At 45.6% G+C, this 26,916-nt stretch overlaps 1 protein-coding gene across 4 annotated transcripts in view; it reads right to left on the reverse strand.

Annotated features, from left to right (window-relative positions):
* EIF2AK4 (eukaryotic translation initiation factor 2 alpha kinase 4) overlaps window positions 1-26,916 on the reverse strand; it is a 91,870-nt gene that overhangs the window by 21,338 nt on the left and 43,616 nt on the right. For 3 of the 4 annotated variants that reach the window (XM_084775569.1, XM_084775568.1, XM_084775570.1), the window contains 16 exons: window positions 24,877-25,307; window positions 23,716-23,785; window positions 20,773-20,856; window positions 18,912-19,034; window positions 16,489-16,593; window positions 14,427-14,484; window positions 13,413-13,492; window positions 12,278-12,379; window positions 10,606-10,659; window positions 8,166-8,402; window positions 6,739-6,814; window positions 5,746-5,867; window positions 2,915-2,964; window positions 1,872-2,040; window positions 656-772; window positions 11-76 (listed from right to left, as the gene is read on the reverse strand). In XM_084775569.1, coding sequence (XP_084631695.1) covers window positions 11-76; window positions 656-772; window positions 1,872-2,040; window positions 2,915-2,964; window positions 5,746-5,867; window positions 6,739-6,814; window positions 8,166-8,402; window positions 10,606-10,659; window positions 12,278-12,379; window positions 13,413-13,492; window positions 14,427-14,484; window positions 16,489-16,593; window positions 18,912-19,034; window positions 20,773-20,856; window positions 23,716-23,785; window positions 24,877-25,307 — 1,944 coding nt within the window. Of the gene's footprint in view, window positions 1-10; window positions 77-655; window positions 773-1,871; window positions 2,041-2,914; window positions 2,965-5,745; window positions 5,868-6,738; window positions 6,815-8,165; window positions 8,403-10,605; window positions 10,660-12,192; window positions 12,380-13,412; window positions 13,493-14,426; window positions 14,485-16,488; window positions 16,594-18,911; window positions 19,035-20,772; window positions 20,857-23,715; window positions 23,786-24,876; window positions 25,308-26,916 lie in introns of those variants that run through there. The other variant, XR_014777964.1, reaches the window with a different exon arrangement.

Genomic DNA, 26,916 nt, shown 5'->3' on the forward strand with positions numbered 1-26,916 from the left:
AGATACTTACGCTGTTAGAAGACAATGACAGGTTACAGAATTTAGCTTCCACTTCTCTCCTTGTCAGCTTCTCCGTCTGATGGAGAAGAGAAAGGGAACAAAGACACACGCCTAGTTTTTGGGGGGCAGAGACAGGCTTTCAAGAATTCAAGGCTAGTCTGGCCTACATAGTGAGACCCTGTCTCAGAAAACAAAAGACCTCCTCAAAACAAAACCAAAAAGAATGACCTACAACCTTCCTTCCCCAGTCCCCAGCGCCCCATCTGTACCCAGCATGGCCAAACAGCAGCAACACTTTGGGAGGAAGAAACAAATGGCTAGAGACAGACAGTAATGTTGGAACCCTTGAGGCCAATCTGCCAGATGAATGAAAAGCTGGCCAAGGCCTCCGTGTATTAACAAGTAACAATAATGAATGTCACAATTCATTCTGCATTAACCACAGATTGTCCACACAGCTACCTCCCCCATATACACATAATTAGAAATAATAAAAATAAATCTTAACCACAATTGGTTCTGTCACATTAGAGCAATGAAGAAAGGAGGTGAAATTCTCCATGTAGTTTTATAGTTGCATGCATGAGTCAGAGAGTAACCGTGGCTGTTATTATCACCCTCCTTGAACATCGAGTCAAAGGCATCAAATGCTCACCATCGCATCATACAGAATAATGTAGACCTGACTGAGTTTATCTTCCGGGATCCCACAGTGTAGGAGGATTGCCTTCAGTAGCATTGTGTGGTTCAAGTAAATGTTGTAATTTCTTTCCTAGGATGTAGAGGAAAATGCTATTATTTTTATTATAAAAAACAAATCTGAAATCTGGTAATTAATTTATTTTCCTAACACCAGGGAAGGGCTAAACCATAGCACTCTCTCTCCTGCTTTATTTTTCTTTCTTTAGCATTATGTTTCTGAGACAGGGTTTCTCTCTATAGCCTTGGCTGTCCTAGACTCACTTTGTAGACCAGGCTGGCCTCAAACTCCCAGAGATCCCCCTGCCTCTGCCTCCCGAGTGCTGGGATTAAAGGCCTGTGCTACCACCACCTGGCTTATTTTTTACCCATTATCTTCAGTGTTATAGTTAAAGAATGTAACACTTATAATATGCATAAAGATGGCACTGGTTGATCTTCAGCTAAGAGCTCACACAGATGGCGAAGCAAAGGAATCCATTCAGTGGTAGCCGACTTGTAAGCAGAGGGCGGTTAACGGTTATTATTACTTTTGGCCACAGCAGCCGGCTAATGAGTACTCACAGGTGTGCTGGGACAACTGGATAAAGGGAGAAGTGGCCTAGAATGAGCACACCGTGCTTAGAGAAAAATAAGTGAGCACACGCATGCCTCATGTGAAGAGCTGTGAGGCAGCCAACCCGCAGGGGCCTCTGGGAGAAGGGTCTGAAGCACGGCTGGATGAAAGACTGTCTAGACAAGTGAACGTCCATGGCCAGCCGTGGTGGGTGGCGGGCCTGTGAGGAGAGCAGGCAAGCATCAGTGAAGGAGGGTAAGGACTGGGGAGAGGGCACCCTGCGGAGCTGGGGAGTTGACAGATGAGATGAAGGAGGGAGCATGGAGGGCTCTGAACAAGGTAGGAATGCGCCAAGAGCATCATGGGAAACAGCTTCATCTTGAATTTTGTAAGAATTGGTAAAGAAACAATACGCACCACCACCCCAGTTCTGTCAGGGTAGAGGTGAGAGCCCTGGATGAAGCTCAGAGCATCGCCCTCAAACCCTTTGCAGCTGCTTCAGAAAAGCCATGAGCTGCTCAGCACTAAGCAAGAGGCGGCAGCGGTGTGGATTCCCGCCACCCTTAGGGAAGGACGCTAGCGGGACGATTCAACACGTTAAAGTGCAGAAAGGAACCTGAAGCGCAGGAAACTCCTGGATGATTTCGTAGATAGTGTAGATGGTTTCGGCAGTGGGCAGAGAGCTGTTGGTGGTAGACGTGACGATATCAAACGCACATTCCAGGAGTTCTTTGGGGTGAAATCGGTCTAATTTGCGAGGTCTGAATACCCGTTCTATGCAGTACCTGGAGGAGGAAACCAGCTTTCTCAGATTGCTGCGTATTGGGGACAAATATGTATGAGCAATTGCTGGGCAAAAGAAAAGAATGAAGATTAAAAAAAAAAAATCTGTGTTGTGCTCAACAGTTCAAAGTCAGATTTGAACCAGACCAGCTTTGCCTCATAATCTACAGCCCAGTTCCCAGCCTTGCACTGCTAATGTAAAAAAAAAAAAATTTCTGAAAGGGACATATACTAAAGAAAGAGGTTACACCAATTTTGCTCTAGGTGGTGGCTTTCTACAGAGCTGCCTACGCTTTAGGGCTGACTGGTAACTGCGGCCTTCTAGCACATAGAGTGCTGTGCTCTTATTTGAGGAAAGGAGCTGTGGAGCGGTGTGCCCTACTGACAGCAATATGGCTCAAATTACCGAAGATCTCAGAGTCTGACCCTGCAGTATCTGAAAGCGCGCCCTTGCTGCCAGCGCTGGGCACTCTTGCTGAGTCGCCTCATTCTTCTGTTCGGTCACCTGCACAAGGAGTTGTCACTGGCCATTTGTCCCTCCAATTAAACCTTAAAAGCAGCCATCTGAGATCAAGAACAGCTAGATTTTTTTTTTTTGTCCCTAGGCAACCGTCTGAAAACAACATCAGTTATGTTGCCTGGGACATTAGAAAGCGTGGGATGGATGGCAGGCCTGTCAGGTGACCTGGCTGTTCCTTTCTTCTAAAGATGTCTTATGACAGTCTGGCCATCTGAGGACAAAGGGGCGCTGGGGCTGGGCTCCTTCACACACACTTCAACCGGGATTCTTTCCTGTGTGAAAGTTTCAGATGAAAAAAGACAAAAACACCAGCTTTCTCACATCGACCCACACGCAGGGAACACACAGCTCCTCACCGTTTTAAGTTCAGTATGTTATTTCTTGCCACGTATCTTGCAAAAGGAACCTGAAAGAAGAAAGTTTTAAAGACCCGTGTCAAGGGCACCAACTACTACACTCTTTTAGTCTGTAAGACAGCTTTACTGGGATACAACTCACACATGGTTTTAAGGTGGATTTGGTGCAGCCACCCACTTAACAGTGGGGTCACACACACACACACACACACACACACACACACACACTAATATATTTTTAAAAATTCTCATTTATAATATAATAATATAGTCAAAGTGAGTATTATCTCTTACAGTGAATTTCCTAAGTTCCATTATCAGTCTCTTAGAGGAAATTCTTAATAACCACCCACAAATACCAAAACTACTGTCAGATGCCCAAAGACATTTGAGAGTATTCTTAATGGGCCAAACTTGCAAAGAACATCTCTTTTATTTTTTGCCTTTGAGTGTCAGTGTATGGAAACATATCTTAACATCTGCCCTGCCAACCCTCTGGTAATCAGAGAGTCAGACATCAGCTCTAAGCACAGCTATGTAACCTCTGGACATCTCCTTGTCACAAAGCCCAGGTGGTAACAAGCTTTTATTCACCTTTATAAAAAATAATCTCAAACTGCTTTATTTACTTAAAAGAAAAATAGAGCACTGGGCATGGTGACGCACACCTGTAATCCCAGAGCTCAGGAGGCAGAGGCAAGCAGATCACTGTGAGTTCGAGGCCAGCCTGGTCTACAAAGTGAGCCCAGGATAGCCAAGGCTACACAGACAAAGAAGCCAAAACTACAGAAGGGCGGGCTGGGAGTGGCTCAGTGGCAGAACCCTGGCTTCATACGAATGAGGAGGCCCCGAGCTCCATGCCAAGCACCTCCCCCCCCCACGAGCATGTGTGCATGCTCCCCTCCCCCTCTCGCTTGCTTCCACACCCCCTCACACATGTCATAATGATTTCAAAGGAATTTCCTCTTACATTATAAAAGCAAAAGTTGTTTTTGCAACAAGCCATAAAAAAAGAAAAGCAGCAAGGTAACTGCCGTGACTGTACACCTCCTTTAGGAAAGTGGGTAGGAGATAGCAGGTACTCCTGGACACTTACTTTTTGGAGATGCCAAGACAGGCTGGTGTGCATGGTGACTCACACATGTGGAAGAGTGTGCTCATCTCACATACATACCAAGTGCATGTGACATACACAGCACTTCACGTATACACGTTTCTTTCACTTTTAGAAGTGGGACTTGAGTTCCTTTAGAACTTGTTTTCTTAAGCTATCTAGACAAGTTTACAGATAAGTTATAGTAATATATATATATATATATATATATATATATATATATATATATATATGTATTTAACCTCACATATATGACTATTGATATATAGACAAGTTTAGCTCTAATTTTTTAATACATGTAATTACATGTATGTGTATGTCCCTGAGTGTTGTGTACAGGCATTATGTACATGTGTGTGCCTGCAGAGGTCAGAGGAGGGCATCAGATACCCTGGAACTAGAGTGGCCCACTACCTGTGGATTCTGAGAACTGAATCTGGTCCTCTGCAAGAGCAGTAGGTGCTCTGAACCAGTGAATCACCTCTTCAGCCCCCTAATTTGTCTAAGATAGGTCTTAGTACACCTCTAGACTAGCCTCAAACTTGTAATTTTCCTACTTTAGTGTCCAAGTGCTGGGATTGCAGGTGTAAGCCACCACCCCCAGCTAAATTTTAATAACTTCTTAATATTCCATAATATCAATGACATATATTTAACTATTCTTCTATAGACAAACATGATAAATATTTATTTATTTGGCTGATTTTTTTCAAGACAAGGTTTCTCTGTGTAGCCTTGGCTGTCCTGGAACCAGCTCTGTAGACTAGGCTGGCCTCGAACTCACAGAAATCCATCTGCCTCTGCTTCTGCCTGAGTACTAGGATTAAAGGCATGTGCAGCCAGACCCAGTGGTTTAAACTTTTCTGATACAATAACCTAACATTCTTTTAACAATCATATAATGTGTTATTTAAAAAACCTTCAAGGTATAGCAGCCATTTCTTAGAATACGGAATGTGTATTGAAAATTTAAACATTTTGGGGCTCAGTGGTTAAGAGAACTTCTTGGTCTTCCAGGGGACATGAGCTCTGTTCTCAGCACCCATGACTGATGGCACACAATGCTTCTAACTCCAGCTCCAGGGGATCTAATGCCCTCTTCTGGCCTCTGTAGGCACCTGCACACAAGTGGCATACACTTACATAGATATGTAAATGTATTTAAAACACTTTATGAACTTTCTTTCATTACTTTTCTAAAGACTTAGCAATTAATATTCTCATCAGCAATTTTCCTACATCCTGGTCATCTCTGGATAATATAATTTAAACATTTTGTAGGCTGCTACATAAAATTAAGCATGTGCACACAGCCAAATATATCTTGGCAGGCCCTCCACGCCCTTTCGAAGTTTGTCAATGCTGTTTGTTTCCTGTGTACACACTGCCTGGCCACATGCTTTCTTTATGCCTCTATTTGTCTTTTTAAAAATGCTTTGGTACTGAGGATTGCTGGTTGCTTTGCTAGCTGCCGAGGCAGTAGAAGTGAAAGACTAAGATGCTAGCTGAGGGAGCCTTGGGGATCACGTGAAAGAGAACACGGGCAGACTCGGCACACCCCACTAGCTGTTGCAAGCACTGACTGCTCTAGATAGTAACATTTTGGGGTTTTACTGATGCGCTAGCTGGTAAGTAAACAATGCCTTCCAATCTGGAAGGGGTAATTCTTTAGCAGAGCAGGTATGGTGCCCAGGCTGTCAGGAGTATCCCAGCTCACCCGCAGGTCGAAAGGAAGCATCACCAACATGCCGCTGTGGTCCATGAACACGGCAGCTTCATTGTGTTCATATATTTGCTTATTTCGGGGAAGCAGCAGTGGGGTACACAGCTGGACAGCGCCTACACCAAAACACAGAAAAAGCAATTGAGCTTCCGGCAACCCAAACTACACACAAACCCAACAGGTGAGTGAGCTGCCCCTGGGGCCACTGAAAGCCCATCACTAGTTTTTCCTCAACTTTCCAAATGGATACAGGCCAGGCTGGGCTATGGCTAAGGTTGTCAGCTCAGTCAGATTTCTGAGTCTATGAGCTATTTCAGTAGCAAGGCTGGAATAGTCAAACCAGTTTCTCCTCAACAAGCTGAGCCATAAAATTAAACAAATTTCACATGCCAACTGCCTATAAATGGATTTTAATATACAGTTATACCGAAATCCACTGGGTCTCACTGTATTTCCTTGCCTTCAAACTCATGGTCCTCTTGCCTTAGCCTCCTGAATGCTGAGATTACAGGCACACACAGCTGTATCTGGCCTTCCTTCCTTTTCTTTATTTTGTGTGTTCATACCCAGGTGGTATATGTGTTCGTATGTGCACATGTGCATGGGTTTGTACATGTATGTATGTATGTATGCATGTATGTATGCATGCATTTATGTGGGAGGTTGACTCAGGTGTCTTCCTCAATTGTTTCCCACCTGCTTTGTGAGATAAGGCCTGTCACTGAGCCTGAGCTTACTGACTGAGTTGCCTGTCTGGCTGCTGAGCTTGGGAAACTTCCTGGCTCTATGTCTCTGGCCCTGATGCTGGGGTTACAGATGTGTGCTGTCATTTCTGGGTTTTCACATGGATGCTGAGGATGCAACTGAGTTCCTTACACTTGTGTGCAGGCGTCTTACTGTTTGGCTATCTCCTCCACCCCTGGAAGGACTTTCTAGTGATTTTTAGACCACTGCTTGAGAAGGGGGTGTTTCTAAGGAAGGACATACCATGCCTTTTAAAGACGCGGATGACAGTTTCACACACAAGCTGCTGGATCTTGGTTGTACGTATCAAGAAGTTGCCCTAAAATGAGACCGATTACAATGTCATCACCAAAGCCTAATCCAAGAGTTCCGCTAAAATGTTAGTCTGCGGTTTGCATTTGGCACTGTGCAGCTGAGTCCTAGGATCACAGCAGAGGTCTCAAGCAACTGTCTCTTTGAATATATTTAGAGGAGACATATTTACTTAGGATATTCCCTTTTTAGAAATAAAAAATAAGCAAAAAAGACAAAATTAAGTTACCTGTAGTCTTACAAAGCATCTTACAAAGTCAACCTTCTGCTCTTATTTCTGAGACAAGGTCTCACTGTGTTGCCCAGGCTAGCCTGGTCATAATCTTCTTCAGCTTCCCTGGGGCCACAGGTGTTCATGACCATATACACTTAAAAATCTATATTGTTTCCTCTAAATTCCATCTTCTAAAATTATACCACAGGTTAACTATATAGAATCACATGGCAAAGACCGGTTATCTATTCATCCAACTTTTAAAACATTTCTCTAAATTGTTTCATGTTTTTCTGTTTTTTATTTTTATTTTTAGAAATGAAATAATAAAGGCTCCTGAAATTAGCATCTTGACTATTTTTCATAAGCCATCTGGAGCTTTTAGAGGCTCTTGAGATGCCTCACAGGCAAAGATGGCAGGCAGCAGCGCTGCTGGGGGCTCGGGGCACCTTGTATCAGAGCTGCCTAGGCCGTCTGCCAATTCTGGGAGCCACTCTGTTACCTCACATGGATCTGACTGCTTGGATGTCCCTGGTTCGGCATCTGGGGTGGGGCTCTGTCTCCTAGTCCCTTGGGTGCACAAAGAGTGGAAAGGGTCAAGAGTCAAGCAAGTGAGCACTAGCATGGCTCTTCATGAACTATGTGCAGTTGTGCTTTTTACATGTGCTTTTGGGGCTTTAGGAACTTGTAAGCCAAGAGCTTACAGTGGAGGATCAGCTGGTTAAACCCAGTGTATCACAATGTAAAACCAAAACAAACCCAAAAGACATGAAAGTGGGATGGCTCAGCAGGGAAAGGCACTCGCTGCCTAGCCTCACAATTTGAGTTCAATCCCCGAGACACACATGGTGGGAGGAGAGAACTACGTTTTGGAAGCTGTCCTCTGACCCCCATATGTGTGCCATGACATGTGCATGCCCCACCCCATAAATAAATAAATGCAATTAAAAAAACTATCAGAACATAAGGCGTGAAGATTAGATAAGCATTTAGCAGGAGAAAGGGAGTTAGGGAAGGGAGGAAGATAAGAAAGGGCAGAGGGCGAGTCTGATCAGAGTGTATCATAGGCATAGAAAAAACTTGTCAGAGACTGAATTAAAACGGGAAAGTCTAGAGAAACGCACTAGAGCATGGCTCAGCGCACCTTCAGGATGTCGCTGTCGTAGGTGTAGTCTATGGCAGGGGAGACGCGCTGGGCGAAGATCTGGCCCATCATGGTGCGGTACGCCTTCCCGTCTATGTTGGCCAGCGTGTGGTGCAGCACTTCGTGCAGCTCCGACTCCTCCATCTGCGGAGGGGGCAGCAGCTCACTCTTGAGCAGTTCTGTGGCCGTGGGCCGTTTGGCTGGATCGTGGTTCAACAGCCAGGAGATGACAGATTTCTGCAATGTGACAGGCACGTAGCTGGTGAGGCACAGCAGATAAGACTCAGGAATCTTCCTATCACGCAGGTCACTTGTTACACTTAGTTGGCATTTCTGAGATCTGTGACGGTGCCATGAGCACTTCATATAAGCAGACTTGTGGATGAATGTAGCTGGAGTATTTCTTGAGAGGGAGAGGCCCTTTTTATATCACGTCACCAACAAGCAAAGACATAATAGCTAACTCAGCAAACCACACAGAAGCTGAGCTTAAATCTTATAAATAGAAGTTACTGTATAAGAACAGACATGTGGAGCGAACACCAAAGAGCCCGATGCCCTATGTTAGCACAAAGCACTCGCTGCGCCCCCAGCACCCTTAACGCGCACTACACGTGTCCTTGCTCTTCCTCCATTCATGGTATTTACTCCATTCCCTGGATTCTTGCTTTACCTGGTTTGCTATGCCTCCATAGTAGAGAGCTCTCTGAAGTAACACAAACCTTCGAAAGGTTCTGTAAGGACCCTTTTTTAAAATTTAGGCAGTCTAACTATATAGCCTGCCTGACTTGGAACTTGTTACACAGACTGTGCTTTGAACTGTGCTACCAGACTGCATCTCTTCTTCTTCTTCTTCTTCTTCTTCTTCTTCTTCTCCTCCTCCTCCTCCTCCTCCTCCTCCTCCTCTTCCTCCTCCTCTTCCTCCTCCTCCTTCTCCCCTCCTCCTCTTTTCAAGACAGGGTTTCTCTGTGTAGCCCTGGCTGTCCTGGACTCCCTTTATAGTCCAGGCTGGCCTCAAACTCACAGAGATCGGTCTGCCTCTGTTTCCCTGAGTAATGGGATTACAGGTGTGTGCCACCATGCCTAACTGCCCTTTATGATTCTTAGTACTGTAGTTTAGAATAAGAATTTATATATATAAAAAAAAACCAACAAAACGTTGGAAGGGTAGTTGAGAACATAAAATTTTATCTTTTAGATGGATTTTATTAAACATCTCTAGTGTGTCTGTCTTTAAACTACCCTCCTGAGGGGTGTGGTGGAAGCAGAGGCAGGTGGATCTCTGAGTTCTAGGCCAGCCAGAGATATGTAAAGAGACCCTGTCTATGAAGTGAGTGTTTATAGTTATGACACCCAGAAACACAGTGAACGCTAATAAAATAGCAGCTAACAAAATAAGAATGACAGGTAACAGTCTGTTTCTAGTGGCAGTTGATAAGCCCTGTTGGCCTTAAACAGTGTCATGCTACATAAACACCATCGGAGTACGAAACCTACAAGAACAGAATTAAAAAGTACCCCTGGTGCCTGTCTCACAGGTAAGAAAAGCTAACATCACAGAGAGGCACAGTGGCTCGGCCACACAGACATGCAGCCAGTAAAACGTTGCAAATATTGACAGGCTCTGTTTATGCCTCTGTTCTCAACACTGACAGTTTAAATAAGAGACCTTTGCCCTATCATTGTAAATAAAAGTCAGTGTAAGGAACACATTTCCCTATACTGGGTATCAGTGAGTGGAGGTTTCATCACAGCCATCAGCTATCAGCAAGAAGAATGGAATGCCAGAGACAGCACACAGCTCACCGGTTACTCTCATATTAGCTGGGTGCCAGTGCCAGCCTGGGATGAATTACACACACGCACTCAGAGGGCCACAGTATATGTGAGAAGTTATCTGGCTTTGAAAAGCTCTAAATCAGCTGCAGAAATAGCTCAGGGGTGGAGCACTTGCCTAGCATGTGGAGGGCCTGGGTTTGATGCCCTAGCACTATAAAACCAAAAATCCCCCAAACCTGTTAACAGCAGACCGCCCGGAGAGTGTAATCCTTTCTGCACAGCCTGGAATCCCTCATAAAACAGACTGAGATTATAATTTTTCCCCTTTACGTCCTAAGTTTTATCTAAAGCAACTTGTTCTAGAAGCATTCCTGCCAAGCATTCCCTCACAGCTAAGCCAGTGGTCCAAGTAACACTTCAAAGGCACATCTGAGCACACAGAGGACTCTGGAGTCCGTTCATTTGCTCTGTCAGACCTTGGCCTTTTCAAGTGCATTTCAAGTCTAGTAACATCTTAAGAGCTTCATCTTTTCATATTCCCCCCGCATTGTTCCTAGAACACAAGAGCATGAATGGCAGAAAATCACTAATTGAAAACGAAGAGAAACAGTAATTAAAACCCAAGACTGAAGACACAGCAATTAAAGCGTCAGCAAATTACCTGTTTTGTGTGCTCTCCATCATCGAAGTCTTCTGGAAACTTGGGCGATGTGGGCTAAAAGAGCATTATATTCAAATCAGCAAGCGCTTGGCAGGCTGCCACAGGCAAAGCTTTTATTCATCACAGTAAGATAACCAAAGAGCAAATTAAAATTTGCTAACACAACACCTTCTCCTCGCCCTGGGCTCACTCTTCCAACACACACACACACACAGTCTGTTAATGCAGACATCCCCCAAATGATGGCCTAGGCTATGGAAATTCCCTCCCTTAAGTTTATATTAAAGAGAATTTAAATTAGAGACTTTTGCCCTGACTATCTATTGTTGACAGAAGTCAGTATAAGGAACAAATTAAATTTAAGGGTTTCATAGAAACACAAAGCAGTTTAATGAAACACATAGTGAGAAAGGGCAAAATTCTATCAAATCATCAACTTGAGAGGAACGCTTGGAGGTGGAAGGATCCAGGGCATTCTTATACATATAGCCAAGCTGGGGGCCAGGTGAGACTACATGAGGCTGGCTCTCTCCCCTCAAACAGGACAAATTTAGTTAGCTCCTTACGTCCTCACTTTGCTGATAAACAGGACCTCAGGTACAAGGTTAACCTGATAGCTTAGATGTTCTGGAAATGAGGGAATAAACATAATTTCAGATTACAGAAAGACATTTCCTCAAGGACATCCTCATCTAGGGACATCCCAGCTAAGGTGAACGACAGAATCACCCCGGTTTGTTCACCTACACGCCACAAACTGCTACCCACATGCTGCTGTCAAAAGTAACTCAATTACTCCCTGAAGTACCCACAGGAGCATCTCAGTGTAGGCGCTACCAGTTCATCTGTCTTTGTTATCTGTCATTACATTGTGGTTGGCAGGGTTTTGCTGCATAGTCCAGGCTGCCCTTGAGCTCATGATCTCTCTCTCTCTCTCAGGTGCTGGGACTGTAGGCATGCACACACCATGCCTGGCTGGCTGTGTATGATTTAATTAACAAATACTTCTGCTTGCCTTTGCGCCCTATGGGCACCCATGACCTCACCCCCTAACATTCATCCCTGCAAAATCAAACAGCAACTGAGACAAGGGTTAATCTTAAGAACACGGGTGGGCATGTCACTGGGGAACAACAGCTCAAGTGATTGGTAGTTTTGATAGGCATGTGTGTGCTAGGCTCAGCAAATACTCTACCACAGAGGCCCGTCTCTGACTTCAGAACAAACAAAACTGCTTTTCCTCACTGGGCATGTCGATGGACGTGCAGTGGAACTCAGAACCCCAGTCTATGCGATGAGCTCTGGTTACCAAAACTGCCATGTTAGCAACTTAAATGAAGTAACTCTCTTTGTCCTGAAGACATTTCACTGAAAGTGACAGAACTGACTATCTTAGCATGTATCGGCCAATGAAAGTCATTAAAATTGTAGGAGGCAGCCAGGCTTGGTGTCACACACCTGTAATCCCAACATTTGGAAGGATTCAGGGGATCTCATGTTTCAGGCCAGCCTGGGCTATAGTCTTAAGACCTTTTTTAAAAAAAAAAAAAAATCAACAATTGATCGCCTCGTCTATATTATAAATACCAGGAAAGAGTCTGCTCTGTGCTCTGATCTCCGCATGTGACAGAGGCTACTGGGAAATTATGCATCGGACATATCTGACACCCACATCTCGAAGCTGGTTGAGAACGAAGATTCTTTCTGAGGCCGTCCCCATGGGGTGATAGGACATCTCAAAGAAGATGATTCCCAGGCTGAAGAGATCCACTTTCTGGGGGGAAACAGAAGGGTCTTTAGAGAGTTCTGATGTCCAAGTGTAGCTTCCAGCAGCTTGGGGGTTTGCACTGGAAAGAAGCTGATAAATTTGATGATCTGGTCTTTAAAAACAGTCATTAGACCTGTAATTTTAAAAGCAAATCATCAAATTTTTCATTCAGAAACAATGGTCACAGTCAAGCTAACATATCCACATATTTACCTAGTTACCAGTCTCTCCTTCGCCCCCTTCTCTCTATGGTAAGAACATTTGAGATCTGGTCTCTTGCAATGTTTGAAATTATTACACGCTACTGTGTATTACTATAAACTGTAGCTGCCACGCTGTATGCAATGTGCTCCCCTTTCCAAGGGCCTTTTCCTGATGTCTTCTATTTCTGATGCTTCACCCCTCCCCGTGCCTGGCATGCTCTGGCCATGGCTGGTCGGTGCTACTGATAGGACCGCGCCTTCCACATGCCAGGCAAGCGCTCTGCCCACAGAGCCACACCCCTAGCCCTAGCTGGTCTTTGTTCATCCTTTATTCTGTTGTAAGGGTTTCAGCATATGACTTGATGGTAGAGCACTGCCTAGAATATTCGAGGCCCGTGGGGCTGAATGCCCAGAGCTGAAGAAAATAATTCTGAATGACTGCTAGGCCCCACGACTGCCTTGGTGCTCAGTTCCTTTCTACACAGGGCTCATCACGATTTAGGACATTTCTCTTGTGTCCTCCTTGCTTGTTACTGGTTCCATCATCACTGGGTCAGCTCCCTGAGGGCTGGGAACACAGCTGTTACTCCCGTGACTGCCTAGCTCCCTATGTTCCTGACCCGGGGAGAGGAACAGCATGAGGTTAGCTCAGATACTCCCAATGGATAGAGGAGCTGCAAACTTCCGCAACAACGGTGCCAGCTTCAGTTGCTCGGGCATTGCTGCATGCTGGCTTGGAGTGGGAATCGGTGACTATTCCGACGTCAGCTGGTCCCTAAACCCTATCTGTTACAGTACTGATGCTCTGACTTGTAACTTACACACCCACTCTGTACCTGGTTGTATGCAGACTTGGTGCTTCCTTGGACCTCGGGGCTTACATACAGAGCAGTGCCAACCATGCCAGTCAAATGGCCTGTGGAGGAAACAGAACGAGAGCATTACTGTTGGTGTTGTTTCACAGAGCTAAGTACTGAACCCAGGGCCTGCGTGCCAGGTAAGTGGCAGTGAGCTACACCCCCAGCTCCAAATAAAGTGAGTTGAAAACCAAAGGGCTTCCCCCCAACCCTTAGTTACACTTAGGCATTTGTGTGGGGGCCTGTGTGTGCTGTGGCATGTATGTGGGGGTCAGAGAACTACTTGTGCAAGTTCAGTGTCTCCTTCCACTGGGTGGGCTCAAGGGGTTGAACTCAGGTCATCAGGCTGGGTGGCAAGCACCTTTACCTGCTGAGCCATCTTGCTCACTCAGAACAAAAAAGTTTCTTCAAAGGGAGGTCAGATCTGTTATCTGCAGTACCCACTGGGAACACTACAGAGTGATGAATCTACACCCTAGACTGTCCCTCAGTGCTGCACACAAAGGCCTCTGCTTACACAGGAAGGCTGGGACTAGACAGTACCCCAGACAGACCGGGTCTTGAGGGAACCTTACAGGACCAATTGGGCCACAGCTTTGGGCCCCAAAAGAACATTCATTATTTTACTAATAGAAGCTCTGAGGTGTCTTAAGAACAATTAATATAGTGAAAAAAAAAAAACCCAAAAACTTAAGTTTCGGCCTTGCATGGTGGCGTATTCCTTTAATCCCAGCGCTCAGGAGGCAGAGGCAGGTGGATGGATGTGAGTTTGAGGCCAGCCTAGTCTAGAACAGCCAATGCTACACAGAGAAACCCTGTCTTGAAAAAAACCAAAACAAAAGCAAAACAAAAACACCCTAAGTTTTCACAAAACTATTCAAAGAATAATTTTAATTTGCTTCAGAATCAAGTCTTTATAAGTAAAAGGCAGATTTCAAGGTTGACAAGTTTTATGGTCTGTTCTCAAACCCATGGATGACGTAGAGGCTTTACCTGAAGGGTCAGACTTAGTCACAGGATCGCTCGGCTGCTCATCTTGTTTGCCTTCAGCCTAAAACACAGGCGAGTACAGATCAAACCAGACCATTCCATGGCAACAGTTCCTCTGCTTCTTTTTTTTTTTTCCCCGAGACAGGGTCTCTCTGTGCAGCTTTGGCTGTCCTGGACTCACTTTGTAGACCAGGCTGGCCTCGAACTCACAGCGATCTGCCTGCTTCTGATGGGATTAAAGGCGTGTGCCACCAAGCCCGGCTGGCACATCTGCTTTTAATGAAGACTGAAGAGCTAACATGGACGTCAGGATAATTATTACCACCATTGTGAGTTACCTCATTTACTTATTTTTTTTATTCTTAGTTAGCTCATTCATGCAAGGCTCAAAGGAAACACAGTGAAAGCGAGAGAAAGATGAGTTCACTGGACGGCTCTTACAGAAACCAATGTATGTTCACACCACAGACACCAAGAACAGACCCTGTTACAGGAAGTGCCAGAGAACTAAACACAGTAACAAAGTCATTCTTCTACCTCTTCTAATGCTATGACCTCTTCCAGGTCAGGGTTGCGGTTTCCCCCCTAAAGGCTGGTCATCTTGGCCCCACTGTCCCTTGCTGAAACACTCACGAGGCGCTTTCGCCGTCTCCCCCCTCCCCCAGTCACACTCTAAACCAAGTCTGGGGGCTTGAATGAGGTATCCATAAGTCTTGCACATTTGAACACCTGGTCTCTACTTAGTGGCTATTTGGGCGGAGACTAGGAGATGTGGCTTTGCCGGAGGACGTATGCCTCAGGCTTACAAGGTTTAAAAGATTCGAGTCACTCCCAGTGTGCTCTGTTTCCCGCTTTCTCCAGCTGCCAGCTACCCCAGCTCTGCCAACACTGGGCTCTTACCCTTGGCAACCCCAGATACCGCTGCTATAAATTGTCTGTGTCATAGGGTCTTATCACAGCAACAGAAGAGTAACCAACACATTCTGACCTCAAGGACACGCTCCGGGCACTGTCACTGGCCTTCTGTCTACTTTGCTGGTCAGTCTTTGTAGCAGGTCCTAGAACCCACACCTTTTATAGAAGAGGCATGAGTTCTGCCAAAGCCAGGGCATAGGGCAGTGATAAGGCTCCCTGCACATACCAGAGGGACCACAGCACCTCCCCTGTACCTCCTAGCCCACGCTCGGTTCTGTAGTTGGCGACAACATCCCGTCATGCTGACTGCTTGGTCTCAGCGCTTTTCACTATACTTTCTCTGTTCTGCTCAGGACCCAGTCCTTACTGCTCCTCTCCCATCTCTTTGGGGGTGGGTGTTAGGATCTCACTCTGTGGCCCTGGCTGGCCTTGAACACCTGGGTTTAATGGATTCGTTGGCTTCAACCATCTGAGTAGCTTAGAGTATAGGTATGTGCCATGACACCGGGTTTACAGACTTTTTCATTCCTCACAGTCACATATTTCCTCCCCTCTCACTATTTCTCTCACCTCACATGAATTAGCTCTGTATGCTATACTAATCCATAAAGGCAGAACAAGTGTTTGTCCAGGACTGAGCCTCACTTTTGCAAACTAACTCAAAGTTCCTCAGATGCAAAACATCTTATCAAATGCCTAGCAAAGAAATATGAAATATCAAATTATTTCATGAAGCAGTACATGCCTTTTACCTAACCACTGTTCATAAACCAGTAATTTCATGTCCTGATTCAAAGCCTGAGCTGGATGTGGTGGCGCACACCTGTAATCCCAGCACTTGGGAGGTAGAGGCAGGTGGATCGCTGGAGTTCGAAGCCAGCCTGGTCTACAAAGGAGTCCAGGACAGTCAGGGTGACACATAGAAACCCTGTCTTGAAACTCTTCGCCCCCTCCCCCCTTTCCTCCCTCTAAAAAAAAAAAAATTATTCAAAGCCTAAGAGACACTTGCAGCCTGTCCCTTCAGACTCTCCTCGCAGCAGAGAGTGACTTGGCAGGGCGCAGGGGCCGCTATCCCATCTCTGTATTCCTAGGACTATTAAGGCACCCAGGTCATTTTCAGGTATACCCTGCTTTTAAAAAAAATACTCACAGCAAAGGCTAGATGGTCTGTTGCCAAACCGAAATCACCTATTTTCACATGGTCATCAGAATCCAAAAAAATGTTGACAGGCTTCAAATCCCGGTGAATCATTCCCTGTTGGAAGACAATGAAGAATCCAACAATTGCTTCCCAAGTGTAGCCAGCACTTTATGTGTTGCTTGGTTTGAAAGGCCAAGCGTGTGAGGACGACTGGATGCGATCTTCTGCCATGGAGCACCCTGCTCTAGATGTGTGGTCTCTGGCATGTCCTCTGAGGGTTCTGTGACCTCTCACCAGTGGTCCTGAGCAGGGACAACTCCCAGGCTCCCACCACCAGACGCCCTCAGAGATTTCCCGTCACCTTTCCCTCTGTCCTGGCCAGCTCCCACACTACTCTCATCGCCTCTCCTGTGTTTTCCTCTGCACTAGGGCACTGTACGTCTCCACTCATTCTCACCGCACCGACGTTCACCTATTCCACCGCTTTCACGAGCCTTGGGCAGTGAAATTCCAGTTTGTACCGCCAGCTCCCAGGGATGAATGACTCAGTGCTGGCATGACAGGCGGCCCGCGTCCTCCTCCTGAGGGCTCCTTATGCTCACTGCCTCACACAGAAGATGCTAAATGTAGTAAGAGCTCTTCCCTGTCCGAGCTTTTATATGAAGTAAAGGCAACTTCTGCCTCTGAGAACAAGAGTCGCTCTCAAGCATGGGCTTGTCACGTGTGTGTGCCTCTGCGTATGGAGGTGATGCACAGAGCTGGGGCCCAGCTGATAGAGTACAGATGTTGAAAACATAAGCGCACGCTCCCAGGACCCCAGGACAGCACCACGGGGAGAGGTCTGATGGTATCTATTAGACTTCCTTCTATTTTCCACATTACAAATTATGTCATGTAGATTTCCTGGTTTCTCAATATGAACGAGGCACAGTATGAACGTTTTGAAGTTCCAAAAAGTTGAGGCAAAGGGGAAACAAAAACCTAACATGTTTTCACTGTCTGATGCATGAGACAATTCCATGTTTAACATGTGAACAGTCTCTTACTCCAGAGCCAGGCCTGGGAGCACTACCCTTGTACTGTCAACTTCTAGCTTTACAATGAATGACATTTCTACACACAGTTAAGCCATGTTACTGAGCCTTACTTCTTTTTTAAAAAAATTGTTAGAAACACTTAAAAATATGAAAGCTATTTTTAGTTCACAGGTCATGTAAGAACAACTGTGAGCTGGATTTGATGCAGGGGCCACTGCCTGGTGACCCCCATCCTCACTTTCAGGTGCTGTTCCTGTCTTCTGGTACTTTGTTCTATTACCTACAACAATGTATTATTTCAGGCCAGCAAGGTGGCTCAGCAGGCACAGGCCCTGGCCACAGAGCCTGGCAACTTGAGTTTGATGCATGGCATTCACATGGCAGGAGAAAAGAAAATTGTCCTCTGACCTCCACATGCGCACAGTGGCACTCACCGGCCCACACATGTATACACAAATAAACAATAAACCTAACTAAGTGTGAAACGACTATTTCTCATACCCATAATTTCCTCCCTGGCTTTGTTCTATACACTTGTTCTATATTTTCTTTTCCCTTTTCTTTTCTTTTTCCGAGACAGGGTCTCTCTGTGTAGCCTTGGCTGTCCTAGACTTGCTTTTTAGACCAGGTTGGCCTCGAACTCACAGTCATCTACCTGCCTCTGCCTCCAGAGTGCTGGGATTAACAGCGTGCGCCACCATGCCTAGCTGGTAAAGTGTTTGCTAGGAAAGCATGAGGCCCTGAATTCAGATACTCAGCCCCTACATAAAAGCTGTGTATAGAGGGAGGGTGGCAGACAAATAGATCCTGAAAGCTGGCTGGCCAGTCAGTTTAGTTGAAGTGGCAAGCTCCATGCTTCATGAGAGACTTTGTCTCAAAAAAGAAAAGAAAAGAAAAGAAAAACAAAAAGGTGAACAATAGAAGAAGATACCTATTTTAGTTACTTTTCTTTTGACCTAGACAACACACAGAAGAAAGAGTTTATTTGGGTTTAAAGTCTCAGAGGGTGAGTCCACGACCATCATGGCAGGGAGCATGGCAGCAGGCGGGCAGGCATGGCACTGCAACAGTAGCTGAGAGCTTGCATCCTGATCTACGAACTACAAGGAAGAGAGAGCTAACTGGGAATGGTGTGGGCTTTTGAAACCCTCAAAGCCCTCCCAGCGTGACACACCTCCTTCAACAAGGCCACACCTCCCAATCCTTCCCAGATGAACTGGAGACCGAGCATTCAAATATATGAGGCTATGGGGCCGTTGACCTCTGGCATCCACAAGCACATTCACAGGGCAGTGTGTCCCTAATCCCCACAGCACATGCACAAACATCCATGCAGCGCACACACACAATTCATATAACTAGAAGCATATGAACATGAGATGTTATAAAGTTTACTTTCTCATGGATATAAGCTAATCCATCCAGAATCTCTCGAAAAAGCCTCCAAAGCCTGACGGTATCTCGAAACAGTCCCTGGTCAATGGTGTCACGCAGAGTGCTCTTCTCGCAGTACTCCATCTACAGAAAAGAACAAACCTGCTCACGACCTGGTCAAAACAAGGAGGATAAAAGTTCAAAATAAGTCGGGCACGGTGGGGCACGCCTGTAATCCCAGCACTCGGGGAGGCAGAGGCAGGCGGATCTCTGTGAGTTCAGGGGCAGCCTGCTCTACAAAGGGAGCCAAGGACAGCCAAGGCTACACAGAGAAACCCTGTCTTAGAAAACAAACAAACAAACAAACAAACAAACAGCAACAACAAAAATAAAAAACCTAACCCAACCCCAAAACGTTAGAAATAAGGAAGAAAACTCAATGTAATCACTCCTGTTAAAACTTGTGCCAGGGATTTTAAGGAGTTTTGGAAGCTATGGATTCCATCCCCAGCACCCACAGAAGCAACTGTGTGTCTAATAGTAACGTTAATAACCAATAGTACTGAAGAATGCAATGGGCAAATATACATAATATTAGCAGGTAAAGTAGCCTTTTACCTCCACTGGGATTGAATTCAGGACCTCTTGCATGCTAGCTGCTTATTTTTAAAAGGTTTTATTTGTTTAAAATCCCTGTTATAAACATAAAATTTGAGATTGCAATAAAATGTTATTATGTTACAAGACTGCTTCCAATCTCAAATTTCCAAGAATAGCTAATTAGCCTAATGATGTTCTTGGCTTTACTTGTACATGAATAACAAATGTCCTTTGACTATAGAGAAAAACATTACACGCATGGAAACATTCAAGCAGGGGCTCTGTCTCACCCCTCCCTGGGAGTATTAAGAGAGAAAACAATTAGCATCATTTACGCCTTCTGTCAATGTGTGAAACTCATTTCTGGGTTCAAGCCAGAGCTAGAGTCGGAAAACACTCAAGCAGAAGTGTCGCGCTGTTTCACAGACCAGCCTTCATCCTCGCGTCCCCAGAGTCACAATGGCCCACTCAGAGTCACCCTCCAGGCCCCACTTGGGGCCTCCAGCTCCTAGGAGTCCCACCCTTCCCTTCACAGGACTGTTGAGAAAAAGGACACACACAGACAGTTATGGCATGCCCACTCCCCCCCTCCCCTTTTAATTTTGAGACAGGGTTTCTCTGTGTAACAGGTCTGGCTGTCCTGAGCTCTCTTTATAGACCAGGCTGGCCTTGAACTCGCCTGCCTCTGCCTCCCTAGTGCTGGGATTAAAGGCATGTGCCACCTGCTGCATGCCCACTCCTGCATTCATGGGATTCAGACATGGTTCTAGGCTCTTCATCTTACTTAGCTGTGAGAAGCACCACACAGCTAATTACTCTGTGGGAAACTGAGGCACAAAAGACTAAAGAATCTCATCTGAGCTCACACAGTAGAGACGGGTGGATCCAGGACAAGAACTTGTACCTCCTGGGTCCAGAGCTGCCCTGTGGTGCACCTGATAACACTGGGAAAAAGGATGAGTTCAAGGCGCAGAGAAGGCTTCCATGACATAGCTTTCTTGACCAATTATTCGGGGCTTTTTTTGTTTGTTTGTTTTGTTTGTTTGTTTGTTTTTGGAGACAGGGTTTCTCTGTGTAGCCTTGGCTATCCTGGACTCTCTTTGTAGACCAGGCTAGCCTCGAACACACAGAGATCCGCCTGCCTCTGCCTCCTCAGGACCAATTACTCTTTAGCAATGCCAGTCAGTCCTTTTTTGTCCATTACCTTGTGGCACATCATAAAACACACCGGCAACAAGCAATGAGAGGCACCGCGACACTGAGCCGTCCACCATGGCCTCACCTGGATATAAAGGTAATGTATAGCCTCGGTTGTCACTGATGGCTCAATTTCATGGCAACTGTCCTTTCCATTGCAGTCTTCATTCTAAACCAAGAAGAACACAGGAGAACTCAAACTGAGGGCAGAAATTAAGTGAGAGCATCACCCCCTTCAAGAACCTGTGCTTTAAGACCCAACTTCATGCCTGTGCGTGGCCTCCTATTGTTTTAGGGGACATCAGCAGAAGAGAACACAAACTGTCCTTTAGAAGCTTGGAGCACTTTAAAGGAAAGTCTGCTATAACCAGAAATTCTGCAGAGCTCACAGAGCTGCTAGTACACAGGACGATGGGGAAAATGGGGACAGGTAAGATGTGCAGTAAGAGAAAGCCTCCTGCCCAAGCCTTCCCACTGAAGGCCAGAATAAGATAATGTTAAGAAGGGCAGAAGAATACAGGGGAACCTGTGTGACCAGGATGGTTCCCTTTGGTGGGATGTACGGAGAGCAGTTTTAAGGTGTACATACTCTCAAAGGGTATGGTGCCCTCTGGGCTATACCCCCGAGCCCCCCATGAGTTGCTGCCACTCATGTTTTCCTTCTAATTCATGGTACCTTAAGTCTTTTCCAGGGCTGGAGAGCCCAGAAAATGGTTACTGGTCAGTGGTTAAGAGTGCTTACTATTCTTGCAGAGGACCTGGGTTCCGTTCCTAGCACCAAAATGGGCAGCTCACAACCACCTCTAACTCCAGTTCCAGGGGACCCAGTGCCCTATGACCTCCATGGGGCAGTTGCACTTACATGGTGTGCATGACCTCAGACAGAAACATATAAATGCATTAAAAATACATATTCTAAAGTCTTTTCTTCTGGGTAGACATATTTAAATACTTTCTAACCCCAAGAAGGGAAAGAAGCATTAGCTAGCTTCTGATCATTTCTTGTTTACAGGGTTTTTAGTAGATTTTATTTTTTCTATTTTTAGTTATATCTATATGTGCATGCCTATGTGTAGGGGTGTACATGTAAGTGCATGTGCCTGTGGAGGTTAGAAGAGGTCATAGAAGAACCAAGCAGTTGTGAGCCAGACAGTGCTGGGAGTCAATTCTCTATAGAGCATTATTATATGCTCTGGTCCCCTGACTACAGTTTTTATGAGGAAGGATGGTTTTCAATATTTTCCCTTTTTAAAGAAAAATGAAAAGTTCTGTTTTTGAAATAACTAGATTCAACTACTGAATTACTTATATTCTCTGGAGAGTGTCTGTGAAGATTATTAAGCCCTTGGGGTTTCTACCCGTCAATTAGAATGCTCCTGGGATGTTGCCTGTAACTGAGCCAAACTGGAAGCATAAATTTGATGCTCTTAATAATGAAATGCAAAACTAAAACTAAAAGCAAATATTAGATTACTTATGCTATTATTATAGCTAAATTTATAATTAAAAATGAAAGCAAAAGGAATGTAAGTGCTTATTAAAAACATACTGGCTAACTCATTCAAATCAATTAAACTGTATATCTAACAAGGTCTACATGTTTATATCCTGTGAGTGAACTCATAAATGCTGATGGTTACCCTTTTATTCCAAGTAATACAGTTACAGAACACTTATTGTTCAGCGTTTACAATGGACAGCCCACTGTTTTTACTCTGAACTTGAGGTACCAGCCTGGGGCTCTGTGGCCTCACCAGAGAAGAAGCAGGGCTACCAGGAATCTGAAGGCTACAGAGTGTCTGTCAAGCTTTTAAAACCGTGAGCCATATGGAGAAATGTGTTTTATATCCCTCCTACGAGAGACAGTTCTTTAAAAGAGATTCTGTGTGTGTGTGTGTGTGTGTGTGTGTGCGCGCGCGCGCGCACTGTAAACATCTGGAACTGGAGTTACAGGCAGCTGTGAACTGCCTGACCTGGTTCCTGGGAACCGAATTCAGCTTCTTTTCCAAGGCGGTACTTGCTCATACCTGCCGAGCCATCTCTCCAGCCCCCAGAAGGGACAAGTTCTACCAAGAAACTTTATTTTTACTACAGGTTAAGGTTCATCCTGGCATTATCTCCTTTTGTCCTTAGCATCCGCCATAACACAAGGCTGGCTGTGATCCTTTGCCTCCTCAGACATTGCAGGGCCATGTTAAAACACTGTGCTAGAAGACCGTTTGTCCAAATGAGCATCAAGATTAACTGAGGTAGCTAAGGCTAAGTTAACTCTGTGATGAGACACTGTAACCTGCATTCACCCCTTATCCCCGACCACAAGGAATGTTTCCCAATCCACTAGGAAACTTAAGACACAAAGATTCTGTAGAATTTATTTCATCTACTTGTATGTACATGCCTGCTTGAGTTTAGAGATGCCTGTGGGGGCCAGAAGATGCTGGACCCCCCGGGACTGGACTGACAGGTGGTTGTGTGTCATCTTGTAGGTGATGGGAACCGAGCTCGGGTCTGCAAGAGCCAGCAAGTGCTCTTAACCTGCTAAGCTAGCCCTCTAAGCCCTCTTAGAGGGTGAAACTTTTTACCACATGCAGGAAAAGTACAGCTCGTCCATGTATTTCTCCTTTGTCGGTATAAGACTTATGCTACATTTATATATATATCAGTATACATTTATAATGTGAATGAAAGCCCGTAATAAACACAAGTAGCATATATTTTAAATGAATGGATGTGGCTTTTTTGTTTGTTTTTTTGAGACAGGGTTTCTCTGTGTAGCCTTGGTTGGCCTGGACTTGCTTTGTAGACCAGGCTGGCCTCGAACACACAGAGATCCACCTGCCTCTACCTCCGACTACTGGGATTAAAGGTGTGCGCCATCACACCAGGCCCGAATGGCTATGTTTTAAAACTGCTACTCACATGTCAGATTAAGGCTTTTACATTCTGCAGGATGTTCACAGCATCTGATGCCATTTGCTTACGCTTCATGCTCTAAGTAAAACTAGGTAACGTATACTTACGTATTTACCTGATTCTGACTTTTACTGTTTTCGTCTTCATTGTCAAAGATGATGTCACTGTCCGAATCTGAAGCAGGTCTTAGAAAAGAGAAAGAAAGTCATATTAAGGAAACAGATTTTAGCTTACCAGAAAGCCAACGAAACTAGCACATTACACCACGTGGTGGTCTGAAAGAGAGCGGCCGCTATAGGCTCATATATTGGAAGCTTTGCCTCCGGGCGGTGGATTGGTTGGTATGGCCTTGTTAGAGGAGGCGAGTTACTCAGGGTCTTTGAGGTCTTAAGAGGCCCAGGTGTGTGTGTGTGTGTGTGTGTGTGTGTGTCTGCCTATGAATCCTGCCTGCCTGCTACCATGCTTCTAACTGAAAGGGAAATGGACTAAGTCTCTGAAGCCATAAACCAGCCCCTAATCAAACACTCTCTTTTCTAAGTTGCTTTGGTTGCGGTGTCTCCTCACAGCAACAGGACAGTACCTAAGACACACCATGATGCCAATGCACACCTCAGTCCATGTGGGGCTGTTGGCTTCTCTTTTCTGTTACCCAAACACAGAACTTTTAATTCTTTATTTTATACGCATGGGTGTTTTGCCAGCAGGTAGGTCTGTGCTCCATACGTATGCAGTGCCTATGGAGGCGAGACGGTGTGTAGGATCCCCCTGGGACTACAGTTAGAGATGGTAGTGAGCAGTCATGTATGTGCTGGGTAGTGAACTGAGGTCCTCTGGAAAGCAAAAAGCGGTCTTAACCACTGAGCCATCTCTCCAGCTCCCAACAAAGAACTCTTTTAGCTAGCTTGTTTCTCAAAGTAATTAATTGCTAGGAGTTGTAATAAATTGTATTCAACTGAGTACAATGAAGTAAATCCTAAGGCAAATGCCCTTGGGTCATGATTTTGGGTCTCAACAGGCTGGTCCACAAATCGGAAGCTGTGATTTAAAGCAGTGCCCTGTCACAAATTTTCTCAAGTGTATCAAGATAAAGTATTGGAAAGCACTTCTACTTCTCCCTTCTCCTCTGGGTTGCATTTGGCGACTGTCAGAAAGGAAATTTCCACTGGTTTGCTTCTTTCTAAACAGGGTCAACATGTTGGGATTTCGGAGTGCCTCTGGTGTGGGCCTGTGGGGTTAGGGATGGGAGGGGGCGCGGTCCCTCACTGCTAGCACTTACAGAAAGGACTGTGAGAAGACGCCATTGTGCTCATCCTCATCCTCCTCATCACTGCTGGAGCCCTGGCCAGTGACTGGGAAGCGCGTGCTGGTGGAGCGCTCCGCAGACGTGCTCCACTCCACCGAGCTGCTGAGGATGGGCGGAGGCGCCGCAGCCTCTACGCTGCCCAGCTCTTCCTCTGTGTCGCCGGATGCTTTCCCACTGGTGGATGGAGTGTCGTGGGCTTGGGGTCTGCAGTCTGGGGGTGGTGTCCCTGGCACCGCGGGGCGCTCATGTCGCTCTATCCATGCGTTGTAGTAGCGCACAATGTTCTCATGGTGCAGGCGAGACAGCAGCGTCACCTCGCCCTTGATGCGGCGAAAGTGCCTGCTCGCAGGGTTGATGGCGATCCGCTTCACGGCGTAGCAGCACCCGTCCAGCTTGTTCTGTACCTGCCCAGCAGGAGGGGACAGGACCTGGTCAGACCCATGGCCTAGGGCTTTGCACACTGGTATTTACACCGCAGAGCCCCATTACTTCCTCCCCAGCAGAACCAGGAGTCTGAGAACCCATAACGATAGCCGAAAGGCACAAGGCTTAAATTCAACCCGAGGAAAGCTCTGGTTGGCCCCGAACTAGGGAAAAAGCTGAAGGAATCCAGATGTGAGGACTCGCTAGCAGACACTGGGAGGGCGCAACCGTCATCTCTCCACCTCCTTGTTTCTTTCCCTTTCGCCCCACCCCTCCCTTTTCTCCTCTCTCTTGTTTGGACCTGACCTCACTATGTCGCCAGGCCAGGAACCTGACCTCACTATGTCGCCAGGCCAGGAACCTGACCTCACTATGTCGCCAGGCCAGGAACCTAACATACTCCTACTTCAGAGCTGTGACTACCAGAATACACGTTTTCTTTCTTTTTTTCAGGCAGGGTCTCTAATAGCCCACGCTGGCTTCAAACAGAGATAAGGCTAGCCTTCAATTCTTCATCCTCCTGCCTCCTCCTTTGAGGGCTGGGATTACAGCATGGAGCACCTGACCATCTTTTCTTTTCTTTTTAAAAATTTATTCACTTTACATCCCAATCATAGCCCCCTCCCTCACCTCCTCCTGGTCCCACCCTCCCTCTCTCTCTGTCCCCCTAGTCCTCAGAAAAGGGGAGCCCTTCTTGCCACCAACTGACCCCAGCCTGTCAAGTCTCATCAGGACTGCCTGTATCCTCTTCCTCTGTGCATGGTAAGATACCCCGCCAAGGGGAAGTGACCAAAGTACAGGCAACAGAGTCCCTGGTAGGGACAGCCCCTGCTCTCCTTAATAGGGGACCCTTATTGAGACTGAGCTGCCTATGGGCTATATCTGAGTAGGGGGCCTTTTCTTTATTGATAAGTGTAACATTTTTCTCTTAAAAAATTAGGTTAATATGGAGTCATGAGTTCCATTAATTTTCATGACAATTACTTCCCTGTTCTTCAGTTTTTATATCTGCTAAGTAAGTATCAAAATACATTTTAGTTTTAAAGTAAAATTTATTTTATAAAGCCACTGGGAGTTTTCATCTGATGATTTTATTTTCTTAATACTGAAGGTCACTAAAGATGTATGAAACTCCAGAAGTTTTAACCAACCTAAAATGAAGTACTAATTATTTTACAAAAAAAAAAAAAAAATCTCAAAGGCTGTATAAATTTGGTGAAGATATTCAATTTCCTTGAAACCCAGTTTTCTTATCTATATGGCATTTATACATGTTCATTACCAGCTTGCACGGGGACACTGAGGAATGAGTGAGAGCTTATGGAGAAAGAACACTAGTAAAGCCCCACACAGGTGTGCTTGATAAACAGCAGCGATCACCGACAATATATACGCTGCCCATTGATTGTGTCACCCAACTAAGATTCAAAACTGATGATATCAATTATAAAACCAAACAATAAAACTAGAAGCACAAAGAAACAAAAGAAAGGTTGCAGTGCTCACACCCCACCCCGGTCCTGAAGGTTTCGCTGGTTTGACTGAATTGATTATACCAGGTTTTCCTTCATATTTACAGAAGATTAATGT

This window comes from Acomys minous, assembly GCF_964271855.1.
Source record: "Acomys minous genome assembly, chromosome: 3".
In the NCBI taxonomy this organism is placed as follows: domain Eukaryota; kingdom Metazoa; phylum Chordata; class Mammalia; order Rodentia; family Muridae; genus Acomys; species Acomys minous.